General features: G+C 37.8%; 1 protein-coding gene across 1 annotated transcript in view; it reads left to right on the forward strand.

Annotated features, from left to right (window-relative positions):
* The window catches only part of DCAF8 (DDB1 and CUL4 associated factor 8), a 37,343-nt gene extending 10,033 nt beyond the window's left edge, over positions 1-27,310 (forward strand). Inside the window, exons 5-13 of the mRNA XM_044675949.1 lie at positions 1,064-1,158; positions 7,002-7,112; positions 15,545-15,617; positions 16,058-16,115; positions 16,578-16,685; positions 18,370-18,500; positions 25,514-25,633; positions 26,208-26,324; positions 26,867-27,310. Coding sequence (XP_044531884.1) covers positions 1,064-1,158; positions 7,002-7,112; positions 15,545-15,617; positions 16,058-16,115; positions 16,578-16,685; positions 18,370-18,500; positions 25,514-25,633; positions 26,208-26,324; positions 26,867-26,983 — 930 coding nt within the window. The 3' untranslated portion in view covers positions 26,984-27,310. The remainder of the gene's footprint in view (positions 1-1,063; positions 1,159-7,001; positions 7,113-15,544; positions 15,618-16,057; positions 16,116-16,577; positions 16,686-18,369; positions 18,501-25,513; positions 25,634-26,207; positions 26,325-26,866) is intronic.

The following is a 27,310-nucleotide window of genomic DNA, read 5'->3' on the forward strand; positions in this document are numbered from 1 at the left end:
TTCAGAGGATTCCTTTTCATATTCAAGTTGAACTACACGACTACCAAAAGGTCCCATACAGCTCTCAAATTCCCTGACCCTCCCTTGACTCTTAGTAACTCAGTTAAGCTCCTTTTCCTGTGTTTTGTCTTTGCCTTTAAAAGCAAAGCTGAGTATCTGTTTATTCTCCATCAACCCAAAGTTTTGTAAAGTAAGAGGAGAGAATGAGGGAAGCAATATTATTTTTATGGAAAGAACAGATTTTTGAGAGTAGAGGGTTGCATCTATCTTACAATTAACTATTGTAACTGTATCTCTAGGGTCTCCTACCCTTTCCATTTCCCCTTAGTTCTTCAGAACATCTTAACAGCCTGTGGCATTATAAGTAGCTTGACTTATCATTTGTGAGAATTTCACTTCTGCTCACATCTTACAAATAGCACTGTGTTTTCAGGAACCATATTTAGAGCAGGGAATGTAGGTCAGGCAGTCATGGCAAGATCATGTTGATGGCTACCAGCCACCACACCCTAGGACAAGCACTGTGATCTTAGCCATTGAAATTAGGAACTTTACCATCTTTCTCACTAAAATTCTAAGTGGATTGCGATCGACTCAGAGATCTCTTTAGGAGTTATTCCTATAGTGTCTGGCTATCATAGATTAGGAAATAAAAGAAATCTACCTTCATTACAGACTGCCTGAGTTTTACAAGATGATATAATCTCCGTCTTTCTCCTCTTCTGTACTTCTATCCTCATTCCTTTTAAATGGTTAAATTGAATTCATTTGAGAAAGGGTCATGATAGCCAATGTTGATATCCTTATTTCTCTCACTGTTAATTAAGAATAAAGTGCCTTTATTGCTTCAGGTCAGGTAAGCCACTGTCTCTATGTACAGAACAAGCAAACCAACTCTGATACAAGGCAGGAGAGAACAGACTTAAATGATCTCTTTAGCAAGTAGACATTTTTTTTGTTTTCTGATATTTTGTGCTTCCCTTCTAGTCTGGAGGTAGGGGAATTGACTAGATGAATCTCTGTGAACTTTATATATCCATCACCTTTTTTTTGCTTTCTATAGTTGGCCCTGGAGCCAGATTCTCCCTGTACTTTCCTGTCTGCTGGTGAAGATGCAGTTGTCTTCACCATTGACCTCCGACAAGACCGACCAGCATCGTAAGTATCCCTGGCCCTTTTCATTGCCTGAGAACAGTAGTGCAGTCAAGAGTTCTCTGTTCAGCTTGAATTTTCATTCAGTACTAGATGTCAACATTAGATTGGATTCTTCTCTCTTGCTCATACAGTCTGTAACAGGTTATCTAAATCCATAGTTTCTCCTTTTAATTTTTTTTCTTTTTTATTATGTTCTTAACACCCTCCCTTTTTATTGTTTTCTTCTTAGCAAGAGACAAAGAGTTTTTTAAAATCTTTTAGTTACATCTTTGGTTATAGAAAGGGGAAGAAAGGACGTAAGTCACATCCTTTTGTGTGCTAGGTAAGCTTTGCCCTCTGGGAGTTAACAAAAAGGATCAATAAGTAGTTGAATAGTAAACTTGAAACAAATATATTAAGGTATAATATTGTATAATCTTAAGCTCATTTTGCCTAAATTTGAATTCAAATCAACTATATTAATGTGATTGTTTTTAGTGAAGAACTGATTCATATTTATCTTTTAAAAAGATTATTAGTTTTGTTTCAAAGGAGAAAATTATCAAGGGATTCCATAGTATGTACACCATACATAAAAAAATGGAGTCAGAAGATAAGAGAGTGTTTCTAGAGTTTAGGTAACAGTGCTGTTTAATCTACCTTTCAATCTGAGAACTGAAGCAGTTGGAATTTCAAGAATTGCTTAAATGAGGAAAGGAAAGCATGTATCTTGGCCTCTTTAATGAGGGGAGTTCATTTTATAAATATGGTATAACTTTATAGAGGGCTAAGGATGGATTGACCATATGAAAAGAAAGGTGAAAGTATAGAAAATAGTGTGAACTTTAATGGGCCCTGATGGAAAGCTTTAAAACTGGGTAAAAATCTTGGTTTTGATTCATAGGACAACAGGAAACCACTATAGGGCCATAAGAAATGAAGGCTCTGTCAGAGAAATCTTCAGAGAAAATATTTTTATCAATATTGAAGCATATGGAATGAAGTCCTTAAGGCAGAAAATCTAGTTAAGAGCTCACTCAGAACATATATCAAATCCAGTAATAGCAGGGATAGAGATTAAAGGATGACTGATTTTAGGAAATTATATATAAAAGAAGAGCAAGATTTGGCTGGATTTGAGGTGTGAAGTGTGATGAATTATCAGAGTGAGGACTTATGGAAATATTTAGTGCTAGATTTATTTTATAAATGAGAAAAAAGAAGTTTAAAAATCAGTCAGCAAGCATCTATTAAGTATCTACTATGTTCCAGGCACCAATAATAAAAAAGAAAGGCAAAAAATAATTCCCCTCGAGCTCACCATGTAATACAGGTGCTAGGTCTCATATGCAGACAACTATGTACATGCAAGATAAATTATAGATAATCATGAGAGGGATTGTACATGGCACTTGAATGAAGCTAAGAAGGCCAGGAGATGGAGATGAAAGGAGATATTTCCAAGCATAGGGGACAGATGATGAGAATACCTAAAGTCAGGAGGTGGTGTGTCTTGTTCAAAAAACAGCCAGGAGGCCAATGTCACTGGATTTCATTGTAAATTAAGGTTAAATAACTTGCCCATTGTCAACTAACAAGAATAAGAACTGAAGTCTTCTGATTACCATTTTCAGGTTGGTTTTTTTTTCCATTCTGCACTCTACTTTTATTATTTTTTTCTCTGCTATTTGTGGGGTAATTGAATCCAACTGTACTATATTCATAGGTAAAGGATACTTATCATACTAAAGAGGATTATTCTGGGGTTCCTTGCTTATTTGAGGGGTCAAAGAAGTAGGTATTGTCTATGTTATGGGGAAGCTGGATATGAAGAAGAGTTATGGAGGGAAGATGATTAGCTCTATTTTGACCTCTTTTTGTGAGATAGATAAAAGTATTCTGTGCGTTTGGTACAAGGGGAAAAGTTCAAGGAATTTATTTGCATGTAGAAAATGCTTTAATCTCTGGTAGTCAGTGAGATTATCAAGGGCTCTGATAAAGAGATAAAGTGGCTAAGTTGCTATCTCTGAGAGGAGGGATTCCTATAGCTGATGGGAGATAGTTTGGTATAGCTTGTCCAAAGAAATGCCATATATAAGTTTTTGCTCCCTCTCTGCTGGACAATATTCTTGATTCTTTATTTAGTCGTTTTAAAATAAGCATGCTGAATTTATTTTTACTCATGCTTATGAATCATTCCACTTGCTTCCATGTAGTAATAGTGTTAACTTGTAGTTATATAATGCTTTTAAGTTTATAAAGAATGTTGCAGATATGCTTGGGTATTTAAATGTATTCATTTGAATCTCACAACAACCCTTACTAGAGGTATTATTATCCTCACTTTTTTTTTTTAAAAACCCTTACCTTCCATCTTGGGAGTCATTACTGTGTATTGGCTCCAAGGCAGAAGAGTGGTAAGGGTAGGCATTGGGGGTCAAGTGACTTGCCCAGGGTCACACAGCTGGGAAGTGTCTGAGGCTAGATTTGAACCTAGGACCTCCCGTCTCTAGGTCTGGCTCTCAATCCACTGAACTACCCAGCTGCCCCCTATTATCCTCACTTTACAGAAAAGGAAACCAAGACTTAGAGAGATTATGATTTGCCTATAATCTTGCAGAAGTGGGATTCCAACCCAATTCTTTTCCCAAATCTACTTTGCTTCTCTCTGATACCTAGATTAATCATTTTAAAAGTATCTTCAGAGAACTCAAAGCATTAATTCCCATATTGACCTTTGAGGGGAGAAGGAATTATTCTGTTTGAATTACAATATAACTGAGTGTGACTTGCCAGGGATCATTCAGTAGTAGACCATACACTCCAACCAGCCTCTCCATAGTCTTCATTTTGCCATCAGTAAGTACCATGGGATTGTAGGAAATTTAATGGATTTCAGTCATCCCAAGGAGCCAGATCCTATATGAACTGACAAAGAAGAAGCTCTGGCTATTAAGAAAAACAGCAGTATTGGCCCCAAATGGTTATCTCCTAAGAGTCCCATACTCTGCTCAGGGCCATCATATCCCTGATTCCAACTCATTTAACATAAAAAGATTTAAAGACTTTGAAATAAAAATCTCCTGAGCTGTCTTAGAAAAGTTCCAGACTGGATGGTTCTGACCATCCAGAGAGGATACTGAAATAGCTTCCTGGCAAAGAAACTGGTTGTCAAGGTTGTGTTATATCTTTTGGTTACCATGGCACCAGAAATGAGTAAAGCTTAAGATTAATAACAAAAACTGAAGCCCTGCATCCTCCTCTGCAGTTTTGATTTTTCTGCCTTGCCTTTAAAGTCTGACATTCTCATGTAGATTAGTAGTACCACCTTTTTTGACTGTATTGCTGTAAGTTCTGCTACTCATAGAGTAGCAAAAATGTAGATACTACTCAGTCTTTCAGCAGATACTCCCTCAAGTCTTTGCTTAAGTTAGAACAAATTATAGATACTTTAACTCTCCAGAGTTTGAGTCTATTAGGTAAAACTTTACCTTGGCTTTTTTAAAAAGATCTAAACTTTGAACCTACACATTGTTTTAGAATAATTAAAAATATAGGAGAATATACATTGAATAAAACCCTAGGTGCCCTCATTTTATAGGTAACTCTAGGTAGTGTAAGGGTTAAAATAAGGGTTTTGACAGAATAAGAGAGCAGCTTTTAATAACTTAAGTTTTAATGAGGATAAGTTGTAAATTAATATTATCCCTTTAAGCCAGAGAAAAGAAAACTTCTAGCAGCTTTTAACAATGAACAATTTAGTTTAATTAAACTGGAAATAGTAAAAAAAATATAATAAAATGAATATAGGAAAGGAGAGAAATATAGGAAAGAGGTAGAGAAAGAACATTTCCTAATGACTATACTAGTCTACCTATAACTGCCTATAACTACCTCTAATAACAACCACCCCACAAAGTTCCAACCCAATCCAGCCCAATCAAAACCAACCCCAAGTAGGTCTGTCAGTGAAGACCAGCCACCTTCCAGAAAGGTCAAGGAAGGGAAAAAAACCCAACAGCCCAAACTAAAAGCCAAAAATCCAAAAGGCAAAAAACTCTCTAAAGGCTAAAGCCAACAGTCCTCTAGTAAGCTCAGTCCCGTCTTTATATTCCAGCAACTAAACATCAACCACCAACTAATCACCAATTCCCACCACCAGCAACCAACCTCCAAGGACCAACTCACACCCAGCAGCCAACTTCCTCACAACTGCCAGCCCTAACTGTCAGCAACTGACAGGCTGACCAACTGCCCCTGCCCCTTTTATAACTTCCTACCTCACTCCATGTCTCTATGAAGGTTTCTCCTTCCTGTCTCTATGGTTTCTCTTTCCTGTCACTGTGGGCTGGTTAATCTCTACACATCTCTATGGTAAGAGGTAAGAGGACCTCCAGGTCCTCTGTTAAATTGAAAAAGGAATAAAGAATTCCTTTTTACAGTAGCCCACTTACCTTTACTGAGCCTCCATTTTTACTTTAATTAGAATACAGTGAATTGCTAGGTTCTGTTGAATAAATCCTTAAAATTTTGGCCCTGAATGGGGAGAAATTGGACCTGGCAACTCATACTAAAAAAGATTATGTTCAATATACATGCAGTTTCACTAAGCTAAAGCCATTAAGTCTGTAACTTACTCCTGCTCAGGCTCTGTATTATCTTTTTGTGCTAGTTTTCCCCTTCCCTTTATTTTATTTTATTTTTAAAAATTTATGTATTTTAAAATATTTTTCCATGGTTACATGATTCATGTTCTCTCCAACCCCTCTTCCCTCCCCATTCCTGGAGCTGCCCTGCTTTTTATTTTAATCTTATTGCACTTACGTGAAAAGACATGCTGTATGACTTGGTCATTCCTGAAATTTCAGGGTCAGAATGGTTGGCCCCAGACCTTATAACTCTGGGAGACAGCCTTTACTATAGTATAGTCAGAAGAATGTCCCGGGCTGGTTTTTCAGCCTTATAATTCACAAACAAACCATAGCTTTGATTCCAAGAGGTGGTTAAGGATGCTGTTTTTCCTTTGATGATTTTCCTTTGCTAGGACACAATGTTAGGGCTTGTTATTTTTTGATACTCATTTATAAGTCTGGTTTAAAGTGACATTTGTCTAAAAGCCATAATTGAGGTGACTAGAAGATTCGTTTCGGCTTTCTATGTATAATTTTTCCTCTCCAACAGATTACAGAGAGCTATTTGTAGGTGAAGGTCTGGGAGATCTTAGGTGAGAGTGCTGTTATCTGTGTAATCTTAATTTAAGGTTGTTTTGAAATGATGCCATTTTGGGGGCAGCTAGGTGACTCTGTGGATTGAGACCCAGGCCTAGAAACAAGAGGTTCCTGGATTCAAATTTGGATTTAGACACTAACTAGCTATGTGACCCTAGGGAAGTCACTTAACTCCCATTGCCCAGCCCTTACTGCTCTTCTGCCTTGGGACTAATACATAGTATTGATTCTAAGATGGAAAGTAAGGGTTATTAAAAAAAGGATGAAGTAAAAAGAAATGATACCATGTTGATTGAGTCCTTTGGTCTTTATGCAAAAAGGTCATGGAATGACAAAAGTAGCAAGTGTCTTCAGAATGTGCTAGCTCAAAAAACACTCCAGAAAATTATTTGGTTGTACTTTATTAAAGAGAATTCCTTAGAGATGTTTAAAATTTCTGAAGTAACAAATGGTAAATGTATGGGTTTTTTTTTGTATTTTTTTAACTTTGGAACAAGAAAAGCTGTTTTCTCTCTTTCCAAATGAGAATCTGTTTGGTTTCTTGTCAGCCCTGTCTGCGCCTCTCTCCCTGCTCTCACTTGCCGTGACCATCTGGACCCTTTGGGGAATGTAACTGTGTATGCTCTTCTACTCTTAAAGGAAACTGGTGGTGACGAAGGAGAAGGAGAAGAAAGTTGGGCTATACACAATCTACGTGAACCCCGCCAACACTCACCAATTTGCAGTGGGTGGGCGAGATCAGTTTGTGAGGTGAGTCTCTAGTTCTCGGAAGCCCTAGAGAAAGTAATAGTCCAGCCAAAGGGGTCAAAAACTAAGTGCTATCCCAGAGAGGTATAGCATAGCTTGGGAATTACTCAGTGTTACTTTTAATTCCCAAAATGTTCTGTCCTTCAAAGAGTATAACATATTTTCAGAAGTGTTTTCTTCTTTTTCTGACTGTTTCTGTGCAAAGGGAATGGTCATAGATAATGGCTTAATCTATAATATGGGAATAATCAAACCTTACTTAGAGAGATTCAGTGACTTGACCAAGGTTGTACAAGTGAGTCAATGCTCAGGCTTCTAGGCAAAGGCTGAATCAGTATATTCTTTCAACTGCTTTATGTAAGTGAATAGAGATTATGAATTGTGAACTTTAAAATTTTAATTCTAGATTAAATACAAGCTGACTTGATGGCAATCAGTGAGTTCAGGGTTCCTGATTTCTATAGAATGAAAGAAATACTTTTTTCTTCCTATATCACCACTGGTCACATTTTTATTACTGTGATTAGAGGCCACATGCAGATGAGGCCAGGGTAATGGTTTTGGTTTCTTCAAGACCCACTTGATCCACAGTCTAAAATCACACCCTTAAGTGTTAATATTTATGTATGTATGTATGTATGTACACACACACACACACACACACATTAAAGAAGATCAGAAACAAATCTAGCCCCACTACTATCAACCTCATAGCTCAGTTCTGATGATAGGTTTAATAACATTATCTCTCTTTTTTAAACTTTGTTTTCCAGTGATCAAGCATTATTGTTTTCTCCTTGCTACCTTTCCCTCATCCACTGGAAAGAAAGAAAAACAAAATCCTTCTAGCAAATGTGCTTAAATTAAGCAAAACAAATTCCTGTGCTGGCTTTTGCCAAAAAGGTGTCTCATTCTGTATTATCATCTTGTTGTCTGGAGTAACATCTGTCTAGACAAAGGATAGTGTGACTGTAATCATATTTTGAAATGAATTTTATTAATGAAAATCATTGGGATGTAATAGTGTTTTGCACTAGGAATGTGGAGATCTGTATTCTGATTATGGCAATGCCACTTAGCTTTGTGATCAAATTACTTTTTGAGCTTCAGTTTCATAAGATCATACCTTTTTTTGTGCTTTGTCAAATTTCATTTAATTAATTAATTTAGAGTATTTTTCCATGGTTACATGTGTTGGGCCCTGAATGCTTAGGTCTCCTAAATAATAACTAAGTAATTTTCCTCACAACACATGATTTATGTTCTTTCCCTCCCCTCCTCCCTGAGTTTTACATGTATTATTGAAGATCATGCATTTAGAGCAAAGGACCATGAAACCTTCTGGTATTATTACTTTCTTATTTTACAGATGAGATTGATGCCTAAAGATGTTATATGTGTCTTGCCTCTTACAGGTAGCAAAAGAGACAGAGTTTGAACCTAACCAGTCCTATGCTTTCAAAGCCAGTGCTCTTTTCACTGTATCATATACGATGTGGGATTAGTCTAGGGTGGTGATGGGCAAACTACGGCCCGCAGGCCAGATGTGGCTCCCTGAAATGTTCTAAGCCACCATGGGACATTATTCCTAATCTGACGAATACAATGAGTAGGATACAATACAATGAAACTTCGAAAGAGTTACCTTAGAAACAGACTGACAGATGAACATTTCCTTTCCTTTGGCCCCCTCTTTAAAAAGTTTGCCCATTACTAGTCTAGGGGACCTTTTTCACAAGGCTTTTATGAGGATCAAAGTACACAAAACTACTAAGTACATTATTAAAATAAGGCAATCTCATTTTTATTATTTTTTATTTGAAAATCAATTAATTAAGGATATTTTTCCATGGTTACATGATTCGTGTTTTTTCCCTCCCCTCTTCCCATCCTCCTCTCATAACCAACGGGAAATCTCATTTTTAGGTCTATACAAAATCAGTTATATGAATGAGTTACCCTTGCTCCAGAGTCCTTACCTTAACTTATCAACTCTTACCTCTCAGAGAGCCTAGGTGTTCTCTTCATAGTTTTTCACCTTTCTCCCCCTCCCCCCCAAAAAAATCTTTCTTATTCCTAGTCTTTTTCTTCCTGCTCTCTTAGTTTATCTGCCCTCAGCACACAATAGAATTAGAGATTTTCTCTGAACAGGATGTCAAGACTTACGAATTCTCATTTCTGAGGCTACTTTCGTCAACCAGGACATTGGTCTGATATTTAATGACCTTCCTGGAAATCCAGAATTATAATATCTTGCACAGAGTTCTAGCTTCTCTTTGATAACCTTCATCTATGAAGATTTTGCCTGCTGAGAAGAGCTCTTTGGAATGAGTAGCAAAGTTAGTCAGTTACATTGGAAATAGAATTTGGAATTCCCTTGTTCTAAAGCTGACATTTCCCTTTGGGATATAATGAAGCTACAAACTGACCCTGTGGTTTAACACATTTAGGTTTGTTGTTTCCTATCAGTCTCAACACCTGCCATTCCTTTATTGTTTACAGTACTCAGCAAATAATGGGTTGTTTGTTAAACAGGAAGATTTAGAGGTGTTAGGAGGCACTCTAAACCTCCTGGAAGGAGTTAGTCCTCCATTGTATCAGCTTTCCTCTGGTATTTTGTTGCTGACTGCTCTAAACTTCACTGTTGTCTAATTTTCCTTCTCATAATTGTTCTGTAAAAGGGGCTGGAAACCTAATTTCAGACACAAAAAAAGAAAATTTTAGTGAGTAAATATTTCATGTTAAAAAATCCATTGGCTTTCTTTTGTGGTATCAAGGGCTTCTTTCAGGAACAATAGTGGAAACAGTTGATAACTTACATAGGCGCCTAGTTCCTGAAACCTTTAAGAGTTATAACTAGATATTTAAGGTATGGTTGCCTGAAATCAGATTAACATGATTTCAAATTAAAATAGACCCAAGTCAGAATGACTTTTATGAAAGTTTATTTATAATTAGGAAGGTTGAAGGTAGGGAAATTGAGAGAGAGAGACTGGCCTGGACTAGAGGTCCGGACCAGGTAAGAATTTAGAAGCCCAGCAGAGGGGCACAGAGGTTAATTAAACAATGCTTCTAGCCACAAGGCCTCCTCCAATAAGAGAGGCAAGAGAGGCCTTCTTGAGGGTAGAGCCTCCAGAAATGCCAAGGGAGGAGAAAGGAAGTCAGCCTAACTTACCCACATGACAATTTAAAGGGAAGCAGTCTGAGGTCTCGCCAGAGATCCTTCTACACCAAGTTCAAAGTGCCAACGCTGCCTCCACAGGAAGTTACCATTATATTTAAAAGATAGCACCTTTTGTCACTTCTTGCATCCACTTCCAATTTCAAGTGGACAAATTGCAGCCTTGACACTGTTTTGGACTGCCCAAAGGGCAATCCCTTGTTTTTGATTTGTTACTTATTATCATGTGTGGATAACAGACCTTCCCCTCCCCACTTAATTCTAAGTTGGGTGGGGTGACATTATTTTTGATGGCTAGAGTCTAAACGATGAATGAGGATGAGCTAATTCCATTTACACAAACCTGAGATCTTATTTGGAACTTGGGAGAAGGTTGTGGAAGAAGGAGTGTGTGCTTTTGTCAACCATGGAGAGCTATAGCCAATACTTACTTGGATACTTTGATGAATCTGTTATCTTATCAATGTGGGTAATTTTTCTAGCCATAAAAAATCTCAGTCCATCTATAATACAATTTTTTGCCTAATTCTTCCTATAAATTTTGCATGGTAGATCCCTATAGTAAAAGGGGAGCACTGTTCTAAATTGCTTGACATTGAGTGAATACCAGACTGCATAAGAGCTGTCATTTATTCATCCCTTGTTCTTTCCCTTTTTCCTTTTCTGGCTGTACATCTTTCTGAAGAGATCTTGAATGCTACTTATCCTTTACATTTTTTCATTGGGCCTGTCTACCTTCTTTATACTTTGGTCAGACTACAAAAATTTGAATCTTTGGAGATTTATATTCAATGACTTGCAGCCATGTAGCATCAGTTGTTTAAAAAAAAATAGATGAATCTTTTTTTCAAAGGGTCATTCAAATTACTGCAATTTTTCAGCCTTTTTTGCCTCTTTTTTTAAGTTTTGAGTTCACTTCATTGTGCATGAGACCTCTCTATCCAAGATATATCTACTGATGGACTAGTTTTATGCATTCATTGACCATAGAATGTCAAATCACATCCATTTCATAATTTAGACAGGTATTCTTCCTCCTTGTTTTTTCAAGTGTGAACAAATAGGCCATACTCTTAAGATTTTGAACCTCATTTGGGAAGCCATACAATATTCTAGAACTTGATTCAGTTGACATAGTGTCATCCACAGTGAGATAAATCTGAGGAAATTTCCCATCTATAAAAAGAATAAACTTAACTGGTTTGAACTCTGGGCTATGTATCTTCCATGTTAGTGGTAAACACCTTTGGTCTTTATGTTGCCTATATTCCCTTCTCCCCTTATTTCTCCCCTCCTTCCCTTAGAACAAAGATATTTTTACAAGAAAAAGTGGAAGAGAAAAATTAGAAAAAACACTTTATTAAATAAACATTTATTTGCTTATTATGAATAATTAGTACTATCAAACAGAATTCTTAGAATCTATCAAGAAATTTTGTATGATTTTTGACATATGCTTGGGAATAATCTTGTTGGATGAGAGCTTAGTAGCAGTATTTTGATCTTTGGAATAAAATGCTTTTTAATAAACAGTAAGCTAAACTCTATGAGGTTTTTTATTATTTGCATCTTTGAGTTAAAGTCATATAGATTTGCTTTAGTTCGAAGTGTCTCATCAAGTTCTTTTTTGGATTTCTCTGCCTTCTCATTTCCTTTGACAGATACTAGTAGATAAGTCACAACTGTTTTCATGGTGTTTTTTTCTCTCCAAAACTCAAAGCATTATATAAATGCTAACTCTCCTTCTCCTCCCTCCTCATTGTTTTTCCTTGTCTTTGAGCATGTGACAAAACTGTATTTTTTATTTGCCTCTCCAACTATATACCATCTTTCCATTGAGCTTCAACTCACCCCTTCCCCAATATGCTTTATTCAAAATAAATAAGATATCTAAAAGGCAAGGTAGCATTGTAATTTTTAAAAATAAAATTTTTTCAGTCAGCAGAAATCTGCTTTTCTCCTCAACACACCCCAATTGAGAAGAAAAACAAACCCCATTACAAAAATCTTTATCCAAAAAAAAAAAAAAGGCTCAGTTTGTATTCTGAGTTCTATACCTCCCTGTTAGAAAGTAAGTTGCATGAGACCTCCAGAATCATGGTCATTCATTACAATGATCAGAAGTTTTCAAAGTTAATTTATATTATTATCATATAAATTGTTCTCTTGGCTCTACTCATTTTACTCTGTGCTGGTTTAAATGTCTTTCTGTAATTTTTTCACAATATTCCCTTCATCATTTCTTATTGCACAATAATATCCTATCACATTTATATAATTTGTTCAGCTATTCCCCAAATAATGGACAGCTTCTCAATTTCTAGTTCTTTGCTAGCACAAAAAGAGCTATAAGTGTTTTTGTACATTCTTAGTAAAATTTGCTTTGCTTAGGATTATTCTCTCTCTTAATTCCCTCCCCTTTTTCCCTGTTGAGTGAAACCCATATCTCTACCCAGTTGTATTCTCTCCTTTGACCAGTTTAGATGAGAGTGAGGTTCAAGAATCTGTTACTTTACTCTGCCTCGTCTTTCTTGATTATATAGACTTCTTGAGCACCCCATTTATTTCCCTAATCTTCCTCTCCCAACCCTACTTACCTTTTCCATACCTTTACAGAGGCACAGTGAACTCATATCCAGCCTCAGATTCTTCCTTAGCTATATGAATCTGGGCAAGTAACTTAACTCTTGTTTTACTCATTTCCTCACTTGGAAAATGGGGGAAATAACAGCATTTACCTCCCAGGGTTGTTGTGAGGATGAAATGTGAAAATGTTTTTAAAGTGCTTAGTACATAGTGGACACTTAATAAATTCCTCCTTTCCTTCCTCCCATGATTATCAAGACATAAAAGAACCCCTTGAAGACCTTCTAATTAGACTCCTTCAATTACCCTGATGATAGGAATTAGAAGGGACACTTGTCATTTCCCCATATTAAAATATAAGCATTTATCTTTGTTTTAGTCCCTTGTGATGTTTACTTTAAGATTTACACTTAAGATTTCCTAAATAGTTTGGCTTTTTTCATTAGCAATGCTTGACACTCTTCTATTTTATTAAATATCTATTTTTCTCCCCTGTAGGATAATACTCAGTTTTGCTGGATAAGTTATTCTTGGTTTCAAACTTATATCCTTTGTCTTCTAGAATATCGTATTATTCCAAGGTCTTAATTTGTAATAATGTTTGTATTTGCTACCTATTGTGTGATCCTGACTGTGACTCCTCAGTACAGAAAGTCTTCTTTCTGGCTGCTTGTAATATTCTTTTTTTCTTTGACCTGGAAGCTCTGGATTTGACTATTGCTGGAAGTTTCCATTTTGGAATTCCTTTTTTTTTAAACCCTTACCTTCTGTCTTGGAGCCAATATATAGTATTCTGTTTCATCTCCCAGAAATTCTAGTTAAATTTATGCCTGACTGTTGTTTTATTTTGAAGCTTTGCTTATAAATATTTTGGAGTCATTCTTTTTTTCTGGGTTTGTACCTTGAACTTTCCTTTCTCCATAATAGCTTCTGCAACTTCCTTTTGCTTTCTGGTTTCATTTATAGTCCAAAAAAGTCAAGACTAATGTGAATCATTTCTGCCAGTAGAATATCCACTTGATCACTAGAAAAAGATCTTATATTTTAGAGTACCAGTAGCTAAACTAATATTTGTAATTTAACAACTAGCAATTCATATTTTATGCTACTTTGCTGTCATCTCTGGTGAAGCTAGAGAGGACCACAAAAGACTGAGAGTTATTTCGCATTTTTCTTTGTTTCATGAATTTCCATGGCTGAAGAATTCATTACTTACAGGTCAACCTGCTAATAATAAGCTTCAGTATACTTAGGCTGAATCTAGGAAAGCAGATTTCTGTCAGTGCCTTTCAAAAGCCTTCCCAGCATGGTAGAACTTACTAGAGCTTGCACTCCCTTGGTATAACTTTCATTGACCCAGGGTTACAACTAGGTTAAAATGAAGCATTAGAATTGGACTTTGTGGAGGCTGTGACAAGTAAAAGGGAAAAAAAAATATTGGGCAAGTGGAGGAGGTAGCAGTTAATGAGTCTTTGTTATTATATTCTTTCAGCTAGTATAGAAATGTTTGAAAGGTAGAGGGTGAATAAGGATGTGTTTGGGTGGCAACTGCAGAGATCTGTTTAATAAATACCATTTTACCTGCAGCTTTGAAAATATGGCATGAATATTATTGAGCACCTATTGTGTGCAGTGTATCACAGTGTTAAGGATCATAGTAGGATTAAAAAACATGACTTTTATTCTTATTACAGAGAGAATGACGATGCCAAGTAATATACATCAAATGAGAAGTGTAGTTTATAAGTATTCTAGGAGTTCAGGGAAAGGTGAGACAACTACATATGGACATAGTTGAGAATGACCTCTTGGAGAAGGTAGGACGTGAGCTGGGCCTTTAAGGATAACTAGGTTTTAGATAAAAGAAAGGGGAGGCTATATGAAAGGACTATGTAAACTTAGTACAAATGTAAGGGAATATTCTGCCTCTGCTTGGAAAAAGAAAGTTTTATTGCTGCTCTTTTCTTTAATGTCACTATTGCTTCACATTGGCTCCTTCTCATTTCCTAGCAATCCCTCCTTTATAAGAAATAAGTTTATTCCAACAAAATGACACATTGATGAGGTCTGAAAATATATGCCTTTTTTAGTCTACCATTTTTCTATCAAAAAGCAATAATACTTTACCATTAGTCTCGTGAAGTAATGATTAGTCACTGTTTTGATCAAAGGACTGACATCTCTCAATGTTGTATGTTTTGTCACATAGTTGTAGTTATCATGTAAATTGTTATCCAGTTCTGCTTACTTCACTGCATCAGTTCTTATACGTTTCCCAGAGTTTCTCTGAATTATTTGTATTTATCATTTCTTGGGGTAGGGTAATAGTCCATTACATTCACATTATGTAATTTGTTCAGCTCCTCCCCCATCCCACTAGTTTTTTGCTATTATAAAAGGAGCAACTATAAATATTTTCTGTCTTTTTTGTACTTTTCCCCTTTGTCTTGGACTTTGGTTTGCCACCCAGGTAATGGTATCACTGGATTAAAAGCTGTGCACATCTTAGTGGCTTCTTTTCTGATTTAATTTTTGATAAGAACCCTTCTTTTTGCTTCTCTATGCCTGCTGCTCTTCTAGTTTTCCATTAACTTCCTCACTTCCAGGAAATATACTGTGCTGTGGCAGTTATGTATACAGATTGATTTTTTGCTTTTTCCTTCCATAGGATTTATGACCAGCGTAAAATTGATGAGAATGAGAATAATGGTGTGTTGAAGAAATTTTGTCCTCATCATCTGGTAAAGTACATGATATGATGGTTGGCTTTAGGCTTATCTGACTTACTTTGTCCAAATGGGGAAGGGACTGCCTTAGAGGATATTGGATTCCCTTCACTGGAGATCTTCAAGCAAAGATTGAATGACTACTTGTTGGACATAATGTAGAGAAGATTTTTATTAAAGGACAGATTGGACTAGAGGTCCTTTTCAATTCTGAGAATCTGTATCTCTCTCAAGTTTGGCCCTGAGTAGTTTCCTGGAGTCTTGGATTAGATTTCATCATTCCTCTTATTCAGCAGATCCTTTATTTTTAGTTCCAGGACTTCTCTCAGTAAGAGATAGTGGACCAATTTCAGTAGTTTATGGAGGGGTTAAAATTGTAGGGGAAACCTATTTTCCTGGAAAGATGGATTAAGTTTGATATATGGTTGGATGTCTCTATCTGTTCTTTGTTGCAGGTAAACAGTGAATCCAAAGCAAACATTACCTGTCTTGTGTACAGCCATGATGGCACAGGTATGTGGGCAGTGCCCAACTCCTAGGCTAGCACAACCAGTCTAGGGAACAGTTGAGCATGAGAAGATATTCTTTTCAGAGCATATCACTTTATCACAAGTCTGGGTGAGGCAGTTGGGAAATCTAACAATGAATATATATAGGGAAGATACAAGGAGAACAACATCCCCTTGCTCTGAGATGTAAGGGAATCTTCCAGAGCATGTAGGTCATGATTGTCCCCAGCCTAGCCCAAGGCTCAACTCCCTTTACCCAGTAGGTTCTTATTGTACATAACTTATTCCCGAGTTAGTAGCTATTATTCTTCTTAGTCCTTTGCCTTCTCTGAATAGTATGTCCTAAATACATGTTTAGGTCACCATCTTCAATGTATATATATGATGAGAAATTAATTCTGATTTCTTCTGTTCATAATTTTAATTTCTTCCTATGCCTTCACCACTATATCCTTGTTTCCTACAGAGCTCCTTGCCAGTTACAATGATGAGGACATTTATCTCTTCAACTCTTCTCACAGTGATGGTGCCCAGTACATCAAGAGATATAAGGGGCATCGAAATAATGCTACAGGTAAAGAGTCTGACTTATATCCCATGCTTCTCTTTCTATGGGGTGTTGGACATTTATAGGGTCTGGAGTAGACAGCCACCAGAATTTTCTTCCTGTCAGTGTGGGTAATTGAGGAACGTGAAATGGAGATTTCTCTGGGTCACTGTACTCAGGATAAATGAGGCTGAATGAGCTCAGATTGCTAGGGGAGAGTCTTATACAATTTGTGGAAGTACCTGGGAGAATCTTTCTTTTAACCTTTGATACAGAGAGTCATAGAATAGAACTTGAAATTTGTCCAAATTTTTGTGCCAAGGTTCTGGTTCCTTTCATTTCGGCATATGGGTGTTATAGGAGATCAGCACGTATGTATTAGTCAGTAGCTTATAAGTTAGAGGGAAAGGGGGCAATGTTGAATCCCTATTGATTCACATGAAAGGGGAGAGCAGGTGACTGGTGGGTAGGGATAGGGTTATGATCATAGTTGGCATATATGTAATACTTTACATAAATGATCTCTCTTGAATCTCTGAACAATCATCTGTGAGATACTATAGATCATATCCTTATTTTATGATTAAAAAAAATGGATGTTTAGAAAAGTAAGTTGCCCATGGCTATACAGCTAATAAAATGCCAGGTATAGGATTTGAATCCAGGTGTTCCTGACTCCTAAGTCCAGCACTCTTTTTGTCCTGGGTGTTAGCAGTACCCCGAGTACCACTGAAAATTGACATCTATCCTATTGGTTGCTATCACACCTAACCTAGAAGTTATATCTGTCCTGGATATTATGAGATTGGGTGTGATGGTCTTATGTCATTCACCTGGGTAATTTTTCTTGGCACTGGCAGGACGTAATAGATTTCAACCTACTGGACACCAGGGATACCAGCCTGAAGTATTGGCAGCTATGCAACTTGGTTATTCAAATTCCTGAACTGTATTGTTAAATACAGAGAATATAGTTCTTTTTTCTGATTTTCAGTATCAGTTGAGAATATGCTCCTGGTGCTTGTGAAACAAATGTTCATCAGGCTGGGAAAGTTGATGACTCTGGAGACATTGATAAATCATTTTTTGTGATGAGTATTTTTTTTTTTAAACTAGGTGAGTTCCTAGGGTATAGGATAGTAATACCTGGGTAGTTGTCAGTAAAACTGGGATAGCCAGATAGGCCAATAGAATGAATTATCAAACTGGACAGATTAAAGTTGGTACTGAGGAATTGTAGTGTAGTGGAGTACATAACATATTAGGAATCAGGAAACCAGAATTCATATCCCAACTCAGTGACTTAGAAGCTGTGTGACCTTGGGCAAGTCACACTTCCTTTCTGAGACAATTTCCTCATTGTTAAGATGAGGGATTTGGATAGCTTGTGTAATTTTCCCCAATTGTAACATTTTTTGATTATGAATTACTGAGTACCTGCCTTAAGAGTAGTTATTTGGAGGAATATAAATAAGCTCTGGGGTCTGTGGTGGTTCCCTCTCTTGTGGTCATTTGCTAAATGCATGTGCTCGCTCGAGTTCTTTATAAATGAAAAGGATCCATTGGCTCATAGCTGAGTTAGAACTAGTGCTGGTGCTGAATGGGGAACATGAGCTGGAATATCTGGTCATTTTGCTCTGAGCAAGGCAGATGGATACAGGCCTGGTGCCAACCCTCATATGGGAATCTTTCCCCTCACTTCCCATTTCAGTGAAAGGCGTCAATTTCTATGGCCCTAAGAGCGAATTTGTGGTGAGCGGCAGCGACTGTGGGCACATCTTCCTTTGGGAGAAATCGTCCTGCCAGATCATCCAGTTCATGGAAGGGGACAAGGGAGGCGTGGTGAGTGTGGTGTGGTGGGTCTGGCTGGCTCCCCAGCCCCCCAACCACTAAGGTGGGTATAGGCAGTAACATAACATCCTCTTTGTGGCAGGGTTGTCTCCCAGGGGTCTATTCAGTTAAATTAGAAGACAGTAAGTAGCCTAAGTGCTGAAATATTTGAGGAACATGTGCTAACCTTGCACTGTTTACATAGGTTTTTTTTTCTTTTTCTTCTTTCCTCCTACAATTTTTCTCTTATATCTCTGCTCTCATTAAGGTTGGGTCCTTCAGAAGAAAATAGAAACCATATATAACAAACATCCTCTTACCTATGTGCAGCAACTCTTTTTAGCACTAGCTTTTCCCAAGAAAAATGTGATTTGGAGGGGTGTGTTGTGCAGTCTTCTCACTGCAGTCTAATTCTCTAATCTAATTATTAGTTATTGTCATACATCCTAGTCCTCCAATATATTGTTATTGGATCTGTACTCTGCTATGTCTCTCTTGCTTTACATAAATACATTTGGATACAATAAAATTTATGTAGAGTTTGGGAAGAAAAAAATGTGATTCCAGAAATACTAGTGGAAGGACAATTCTCGAATGGATTATATTCTTTTCCCTTCTTTCCCTGTCTCCTCATGCCTTCTTTTTTGTGTGTGTGACCTCAGAAGGAAAAGCAAAGGATACTACTGTATAGTTAGAGGACCTAAATTTGAATCCCAGTCTTACTCACAATTCTCAGAGCCTGAATTTCCCATCAATAAAATGAGAGGTTTGGACTAAATGAACTCTTAAGTCTACTTTTGGTTCTAGGTTATGTTATCTGACTTATGGACATCAAAAGGAATTTGTAGTATTGGAAAGATGAGCTCACCCCTGACTACCCAGTACTAGGAGCTAAAGAGATACTTCTCTAGCTTTAAGGAGTTATAGCTGTCTCAGTATCTTGAAACTTGGATGGCTGGGGAAAACTGGCTTTTATCCTATTTGAATCCTGTAGCCATAGACCCCAAACATCTCTGGGCTCATTTGAAATAATACTTAATGGTCAGGACCCTATTTTGTGTTGTTTGATGTGTTTTTGTTTATAATAATGGCTCTACAAGTCTTATGATGTTGCTGCCTCCTCTGAGGGCGATCCTGGGTAGTGAAGGTAGTGTCCATAGAACACAAGCTTTGGCAGATTCTAGAAAGGCTTCTACGTAGGGCTACTAACAGCCTTTTTTATGGACTAGCCTAGTTAAGTGCAGAACAGCATAGTACCTGGAGGCTGGCTACTAGATGGTATCTTCTTTGGCCATGAAAACCCAGGAAACTTTAAGGGAAAAAGAAAAAAGAAATGTTCCTTAGTCCTGTGAAATACCTTTCAGATTCTTTATTGATGGTAAAAGCTGTTGGAAAGGGGGACAAACATGTTAAGAATCACAGTTCTTAGACCATCTATGAAAAATTACCTGTTAACATACTGGAACTTCTCAGTATTGACATTCTCAATATAAATGAAACCAAAAGATATATAGAAGTAACTGCTTAAATGGAAAGATGGCTCAGAAGGTGTTCCTTGAAGATACAGATAATGGAGTCGATGGACTTGGTTTTGTCAAAGACAACAAGAAATATTTCATGGGATATTTTTTCATTTATCCCATGGTTTTTTTTCAATACTTGTGATGAACATAAACAAAAAGAAGATGACTTATGCAGATGTCTGTTGCAGAGGATTAGGAGTTAATGAAATTCTACGAAAACTTATAAGACCAACATATTTTAATATATTTGACACCTGTCATGAAAAGGAGAGTCTGGGTGGGGGAGGGTATATGTGACCAAAAAATGTATTGGAAATTATAGCTCAGTATCAAAAAAACCAAAAGAAACCAAAAGCTTTTAGGTTACTCTGATAACTTTATACAAGTATAACAGAAATGCTTTTTTCAAGAAAAGAAACAAGAATCACTGGATGTTAGTGAGCACTGAACAAAATTGAAATTAACTTTCAGCAGCTACAGAATGAATGACTGGTTCCTATTACAAAAATTGTTTCTAAATCTGTTGTCTGGGTAATCAAACTACTTAATTGTTAGAACAAAGATTACCAAATTAGAAGAAAAACAAATATGATTTGAATTGGTATGTAATTTGAAAGAGATCCAATCTGATTTGTTTTAAAAAGCTACTGAGATCAAAAAATGGGAAATGAATAAAAGGAATAGACATTAATACAAGATGATCACTATTTTCTTTGGAAGCTTAACCTATACAACAGTCACCACAAGAAGAAGGCTGAAAGTCTAGGAATCACCTTAGCCAACAAACATCTTTGTCTCTTTGCCAGTCAGAGAAGCATAGCATTCAAGTACAACATGAGATTAGAATATAAATCCATTCATAAAATCTTACTCTAGAGGATGGTGGAGGATTATATAAGCTGTTTCAACTCATGAAAGAACAAGGAATGGTGGAGGGAAAAATAAGTAAGAAGTAAGCTTGTGAGATCCAGGTAAACTAGATCATTACAATCGTATTTAGAAATAAGATTTGAAGGAAAGCAGACATTATTAGTGAAAAAGATTTGTTAGGGTTTCTACAATAGTTTTTTCCCTTCAGTGGTGACAATGGGACCACCAAATTTGGACTCCACATCACAAGTCTCCTATGGGCATACATCATGAGGAAATAGAAATGACATGAAAGAAAGCAAAATAGGAATTGTCACTAAACTAGACCAACAGTATGAAGGAGATTCTGTACAGTTTGGAAAGTGCTAAGGGATTGATTCTCAAGATACCTTAATGTAAGGGAAGATTTTGAACAATTAGAGAAAAATGAAGAATGTTGTTATTCCCCCAAACCAAGAAGTTATCAATTATGGTCTGACCATATGATGACTACTCCATCTCTCAAATATTTAAGAACAACTTAAGCATATACTGAGCACATCTTTGATAAAGATATGTGATGGGTTCAGAAAGTCATTCTCAAAAAATATTCTACATTAGACTGTAGCTTTAGTCACACTGTTGATTGACAGTTACAGTGAATATAGGTTCCTATAGTGCTTATTGTTTGTTGGTTTAATATAAAAAGGCATTTGATTTGATAGAACAAAATATATCTTTGAAAGCTATCATATAGGGTTTATTTCATACATTTGGTAAGATAACAAAATATTCCTTGATATGTGCAACAACTTAGATTATTTCTTTCAGTGATCTGATTCTTATCTGTCATTTGAGGTATAAAATGGGAGATGTGCTTCCCACAGATGTTTGCCACTATTAAGCAAAAAGGCCAACTCAGTACAAATTAACAAGCATTCCCTCAAGATGCTTTTGTTTGTGGATAACAATTGACCTGGACCATTGCAGAGTTTCCTAAATAAGATCTATGGTCACTTTGAAGAGTTCAGCCTAACTGTTCACATAGGAAAAACCAAGATTGTTATATGGTTAGAGAAATAACCTATGGAGCTGGTCTGGTCATCACCAGTACATGTATTTTGGATAAATGCTGCAGATGGAGAGTGAACTGTGCCAATAATGAAATAGAAAAGATTGATCAGCTTGCATTTGGGATGTTGTACAGCTCTTTAGTGACCCTAAGCTTCTCCCTAATACAAAAACTTGTTTTAAATGTTAGTCATCTTCTAGTGATGCTTTATGATAATGAATCATGCAATACCACAGTTTTGAAGGAATCAAAATATTAGATTAGGGCAGTGGTGAGTGTAAAGGTTGCATTTTTCTAAAGACTGAATTGTGCTTTTAAAAAAAAAGGATAAATATTATAATTGAAAAACTATATGAATGAAAAAGGAGGCATACCAGTCATATAAGAATGAATATATATAACCAATGAATATAGTCCTTTTTCTACTTTCGTGCCCACATTGTAAGAAGACCTAGAAGAAGATACTTCCATCCCTCCAAGGCCATTGGATGGACAAATTACACAAGATGACAAAGGGTAGATGGATTTTCACTTGCTTCATTGGAAAGAGTATAGTAATTAAAACACGATTTCATTAAAGTATTATGGTAGTAGCACATACTTAACAAAGCTTTACTGTTTTATAAAGTGCTTTTCTCTCACAACCCTGTGAAATAGGTTAGTATGCTTCATATTATAAATCGGAGAAGAAAAGTCAGTTCTGTTAGTACATGACAGAGTCAGTATCCTTACATGAATTTTCTGGCTCTAGATATAATATTCCTTAAATGACACAATGATTACTTTGATAAAGGATTGCTTAGAATTTTTATTCTTGCTTCATTTGAACCACTGGGACAACTTTTTTAGGACCCACTGCCCCTGAGGCCTGATTACAGCTAGAGATGCTGAAGCTGGGAACTTTTTTATTTGTCTAGTTTTTTCCTTCCCCTAGCTTCCTGCAAGAGATGAGGGTAGGGAACTCTTTATTCTTCTAGACTTGAGTCTGAGGCAAAATTGGTTATCACCTACAGTGAGCAAAAGCAAACTACTAGCAAAAACAAATCTCACAGCAGGATATTAGAAGGCAGCAGAAGGGCTTGATGACACTTTTATTTGGAGTAGGGCAGGAAAATTGTTATTCTCTCAACCCCAAAATCTCCTTGGAATTATTTCCAAAGAGTTGAAGTGAGCTGACACTTAGTGCTTTTCCCCATCTCTGTTAGCATTCCAAAATGACAAGGCTGAGTCATTGGAAATAACAGCTTTAACAACAGATAGGTCATTTTACTTTCTGATCAGCTAGTATGGAAAGAAACAAATGATTGGAGCATCAATTTAGGAGGGCACTTTCTTAGAAAAGACTTCCTATTCTTATCAGGCCTGATTTAGTGATTAGATTCTCAGTGCAAGAGGCAGAAGAACTAGATTAAAGTTATTCCCAGCCTTGCCTTTAACCCCTCTACAAATTAAATGATTCATTTTTTGAGCCCACTTACTTACTGCCAGAAGGGTCCCATGATGCCATTAGACATAGGGCTTAACTCTAATCTGAAATCTTAGTTTAAACTTCATAGTATCTTGTAAAATAAAATATTGTAACTGGAAAAGGAACTTCAGAGGTTATCTAGTCCAGACCTCATTTTACAGGTAAGGGAAACTGAAGCCCAGAGAAGTCCAAAATCTTATAACTATTTAATGGGTTAGCCAGAAGTAGAACCTGGTCTCCTGATTAACCTTGGCTCTGACTCTAGTCTTTAAACCTTTTTGCTACCATTCAGCTCCATAAAGGTAAGGAGGAATTCTGGATTTTTGACACCATTTTCTAAACTCAAGACTTTTCCCCTCAGCCCAGTAACCAAGAGCAGAACTTTTTCCCCTTTCACAAGTCATTTGGTGAAGTGATTATAGACACTTATCACTCCAAATGAAATACAAAAGTGCAGACCATAATAGTTGTGCTCTAATGACCTCAGGTTAGAACCTCCTCACTTCAGATTTCTTGCTTTTATTTGGTCAGGTATTATGATCTCTATTATTCTGTTCTCACTAGCTTTAGGATTCTTACTCAGAAACTTCAGAAACAAACAACCTGTTGCTGTTGTCTCTTTTAAAGAAAATTCAGTGTTGTGGTTGGGAAAAACTTATCAAAGGGGGAAAAGGGTATTTGAGCATGACACTAAATTAGCTCTATCTTCCTTTGATCATATTTCCAGAGAAAATGGAGTGTCACAGTTTTTCCCTTCACCTCCATGGGACTAGGACTTGATCCCTTCCTTACATCTTTGTAATTAAAGGAGGTATGAGCCAGTATCCAGAGAGGGGTTTAGCACTGGTAGGAAGGTTCTCCATTTCATTGCTTAGCCTTGTGTTGCTTGACCATTCTTTGAGCCTGTTTTTTTGTAAAATAGGTTAAATAGTGAAGACTTGAAAGGAAGCTGGTAGACAGGCCTGTGATTTCCTTGGTTGGCCCTTTGCTTCTCGAAACTTCTGTGGGCCACAGTGTGTGTGGTGGGATTATTTGTGGCTGAACCTAAGACTGCTACAGCAGCTACAAGCATGAGTATTGGTGTGGTGGGGGTGGGGGTGGAGGGGGTTTGTATGGGGGATGTCCACAAAGTGATTTTAGGACCATACCTTCCTTCCAAATTCTTTTCCTGTCATCTGACTCCCAAGTTTGGAAATGGTTATTTCCAAGAGACCAGCTCTTCTAGAGGAGCGTGTGATCATTTTTCTCCTACCCAATCATAGGAAAAGAGTAACACTGGTTACTAGGGTCTGGTATTTTAATTTTAGACAGCAGGGGGCAGAGGAGTCTTATTCCAGAAAGAAATATGAACGAAACAGTTTTTCTTGCTTTGTGTCTGTCCTGCTTTATAGCTGAACACACAGAAATGACCATGACTGGATTTGTGGGAAGAACCTCATGGATTTGCTCTGTATCAGATTCATTCAAAGGCAATGTGCTTTATTGAGGGTAGCAGAAAGGAGGGTCTTTGAGGCTATATACATAGGTCACAGGAAAGGACAATTTTGGATGCCAAAAGGATAATCCTTTCCCTACTAGCCCAGTTTCTCCTTTCTTTCACATCTTCCTCTTCATCTAGTAAATAGTTCTAAATGAATGTTCTCACATCCATTTCTGCTTTTTGTGGGGGGTGGGGAGACCATTTGGTGAAAACTGCCAAAATAGTTGTCCTATTCTCTGATGGATTGGAACTCTGAGACTGGATTAGGTCATCTGGACCATGCTTTTGTGGTAGTAATGCCAGTGGGGAGAGGTCAGGCAGCTGACCATGGGGTGGTGTTAGGGAGTCAAATCACTGAAACATATTAGTAACTGGATGACTCTGATCTTCAACCTTACTCCCTTAGAGCATCTTTTGGTGTCCTGTTTCACCCACATGCAGGGGGGTCAGGTGACTTAGGCTAGAGGGGTAGGTGTAGCTTTGCCTCTGTCCGTCTAGACCCCTGATACCATAAAGTCTTGTCAACCTGAGAAAGAGGAGCCATTGGAGAACAAGCAGTGGTGTTGAAGCCCAGTTTTCCATCCTTCATACCCTGAACCAGCACTTGTTCTTTCCTTCTTTCCTTCTTTCCAGGTGAACTGTCTGGAACCCCACCCCCACCTGCCTGTGTTGGCTACAAGTGGGCTAGACCATGATGTCAAGATCTGGGCCCCTACTGCTGAGGCTTCCACCGAGCTAACTGGGTTAAAGGATGTGAGTGACTGATAACTAAAGTTTAGCACTTTTCTTCCCATTCTCCAGTGTCCCCTTTACCAATTCCTTTCTATAGCAGGGCATCCTGGGGCAGGTAGTAGGAAGCACAGTGGATAGAGTGTCAGACTTGGAGTCAGGAGCATTTAGGTTCAAATCTGGCCTCAGTTACTTCCTAGCTGTGTGACCCTATGCAAATCACTTAATGCCAATTGCCTAATCCTTACTGTACTTTTGTCTTAGAATTATATTGATTCTAAAATAAAAGGATAGGGTTATTTTTTCAAAATAGAGCATCTTAAAAGTTTTCTTTCATTGTCCTTCCTAGCCTATCTTAAGGCTCTCTCATTCCATAATTGGTAGGAAGAAGGAGGATCTTTTGAAAGAAACCTTGTGAACAAAAGCCCTTGCCTGTTTAGTTCTGATTCCAGTAGCCCTAGATAGTCTTTGTATAGATAGCTGGGATTTTTCTCCCAGTGGAGAAATCCCAGTGTGGGGGATGACACCTCCAGACTTTCAGGTCACATCATAAGACTCCAGGTGTTTACTGCTTTGGCCTTTTTCCCTTGGGTTCCAGGTGATTAAGAAGAACAAGCGAGAGCGGGATGAGGACAGCCTGCATCACACTGATCTGTTTGACAGTCACATGCTCTGGTTCCTCATGCACCACCTGAGGCAGAGACGCCATCACCGGGTAAGTTGGAGTGGAGTGGGGAAGATCTCTTCTATCCCATTGTTCCCCAAGAACATTGTTCTTATTAAATTGGATTCCCCTTATTAGGAGTGTTAGGAAATGCTACTTCCCAAGCCTTACTCCTGTCCTGAGGAGAAAAATGGAAAGTCTTAGGTCGGGTTTCTCTTTACCACCCTAGATCCCTCCCAGCTGATCCCACCACAGAAACGATACATGACTGCATTTTTCTTTAAAAGCCCTCATGTAACTCAAATAAGAAGCAGCACCAAATAGAGCTGGTACCTATGACCTCCCCCTCACAGGAAGGAGGCATGCCAGTATTGTCTCTATGTGTAGGAAGGGTGCTAGGTTTCAGTGACCTTTTCAATCTGAGGAGCTCCTATCTTCCTTTCATATAGGAATGTTGTTGGGGAGGGGGAAGGTGTTTGGAATCCTTTGATCCTTATCTTTCAATGACTCCTATGGGCCCCAGTGTTCCTTTTCCTGGTCTGAAGGGCCTACCTGGGGGTAGTCACTAACATAACCCCTCACCCCACCAACAGCGCTGGCGGGAGCCCGGGGTCGGGGCCACAGATGGAGACTCAGATGAGTCCCCCAGCTCCTCAGACACATCGGACGAGGAGGAGGGCCCAGACCGGGTGCAGTGCATGCCATCCTGAGAGCCCTGAACTCCCTCGGGAGGGATGAGGGGTAGGGAAGGGGAGGCAGCTGGGGCCAGCCTGCCAACCTGCTCTGCTTCTCAGGGGGGCATGAGGCTGCTCCTCTCCTGACCTACCCGAGGCCCTCACATTCAGCAGCATTGCACTTTGGACTTTTTGCTTTAGAAAAAGACATCCAAGGGGGGAAGGACAGACCGAAGGAGGGAGACAAAGCATTAAGATGCACAATAGGGGGGAGGTTGAGCCCAGGAATGTGGTTCAGTGGAGAGGTGCATGGGACTCTGCAAAAACGACCTCTCCCAAATCTTCACTTTTCTTTTTCTTTCT

Source organism: Gracilinanus agilis, chromosome 4 (assembly GCF_016433145.1).
Source record: "Gracilinanus agilis isolate LMUSP501 chromosome 4, AgileGrace, whole genome shotgun sequence".
NCBI lineage: Eukaryota > Metazoa > Chordata > Mammalia > Didelphimorphia > Didelphidae > Gracilinanus > Gracilinanus agilis.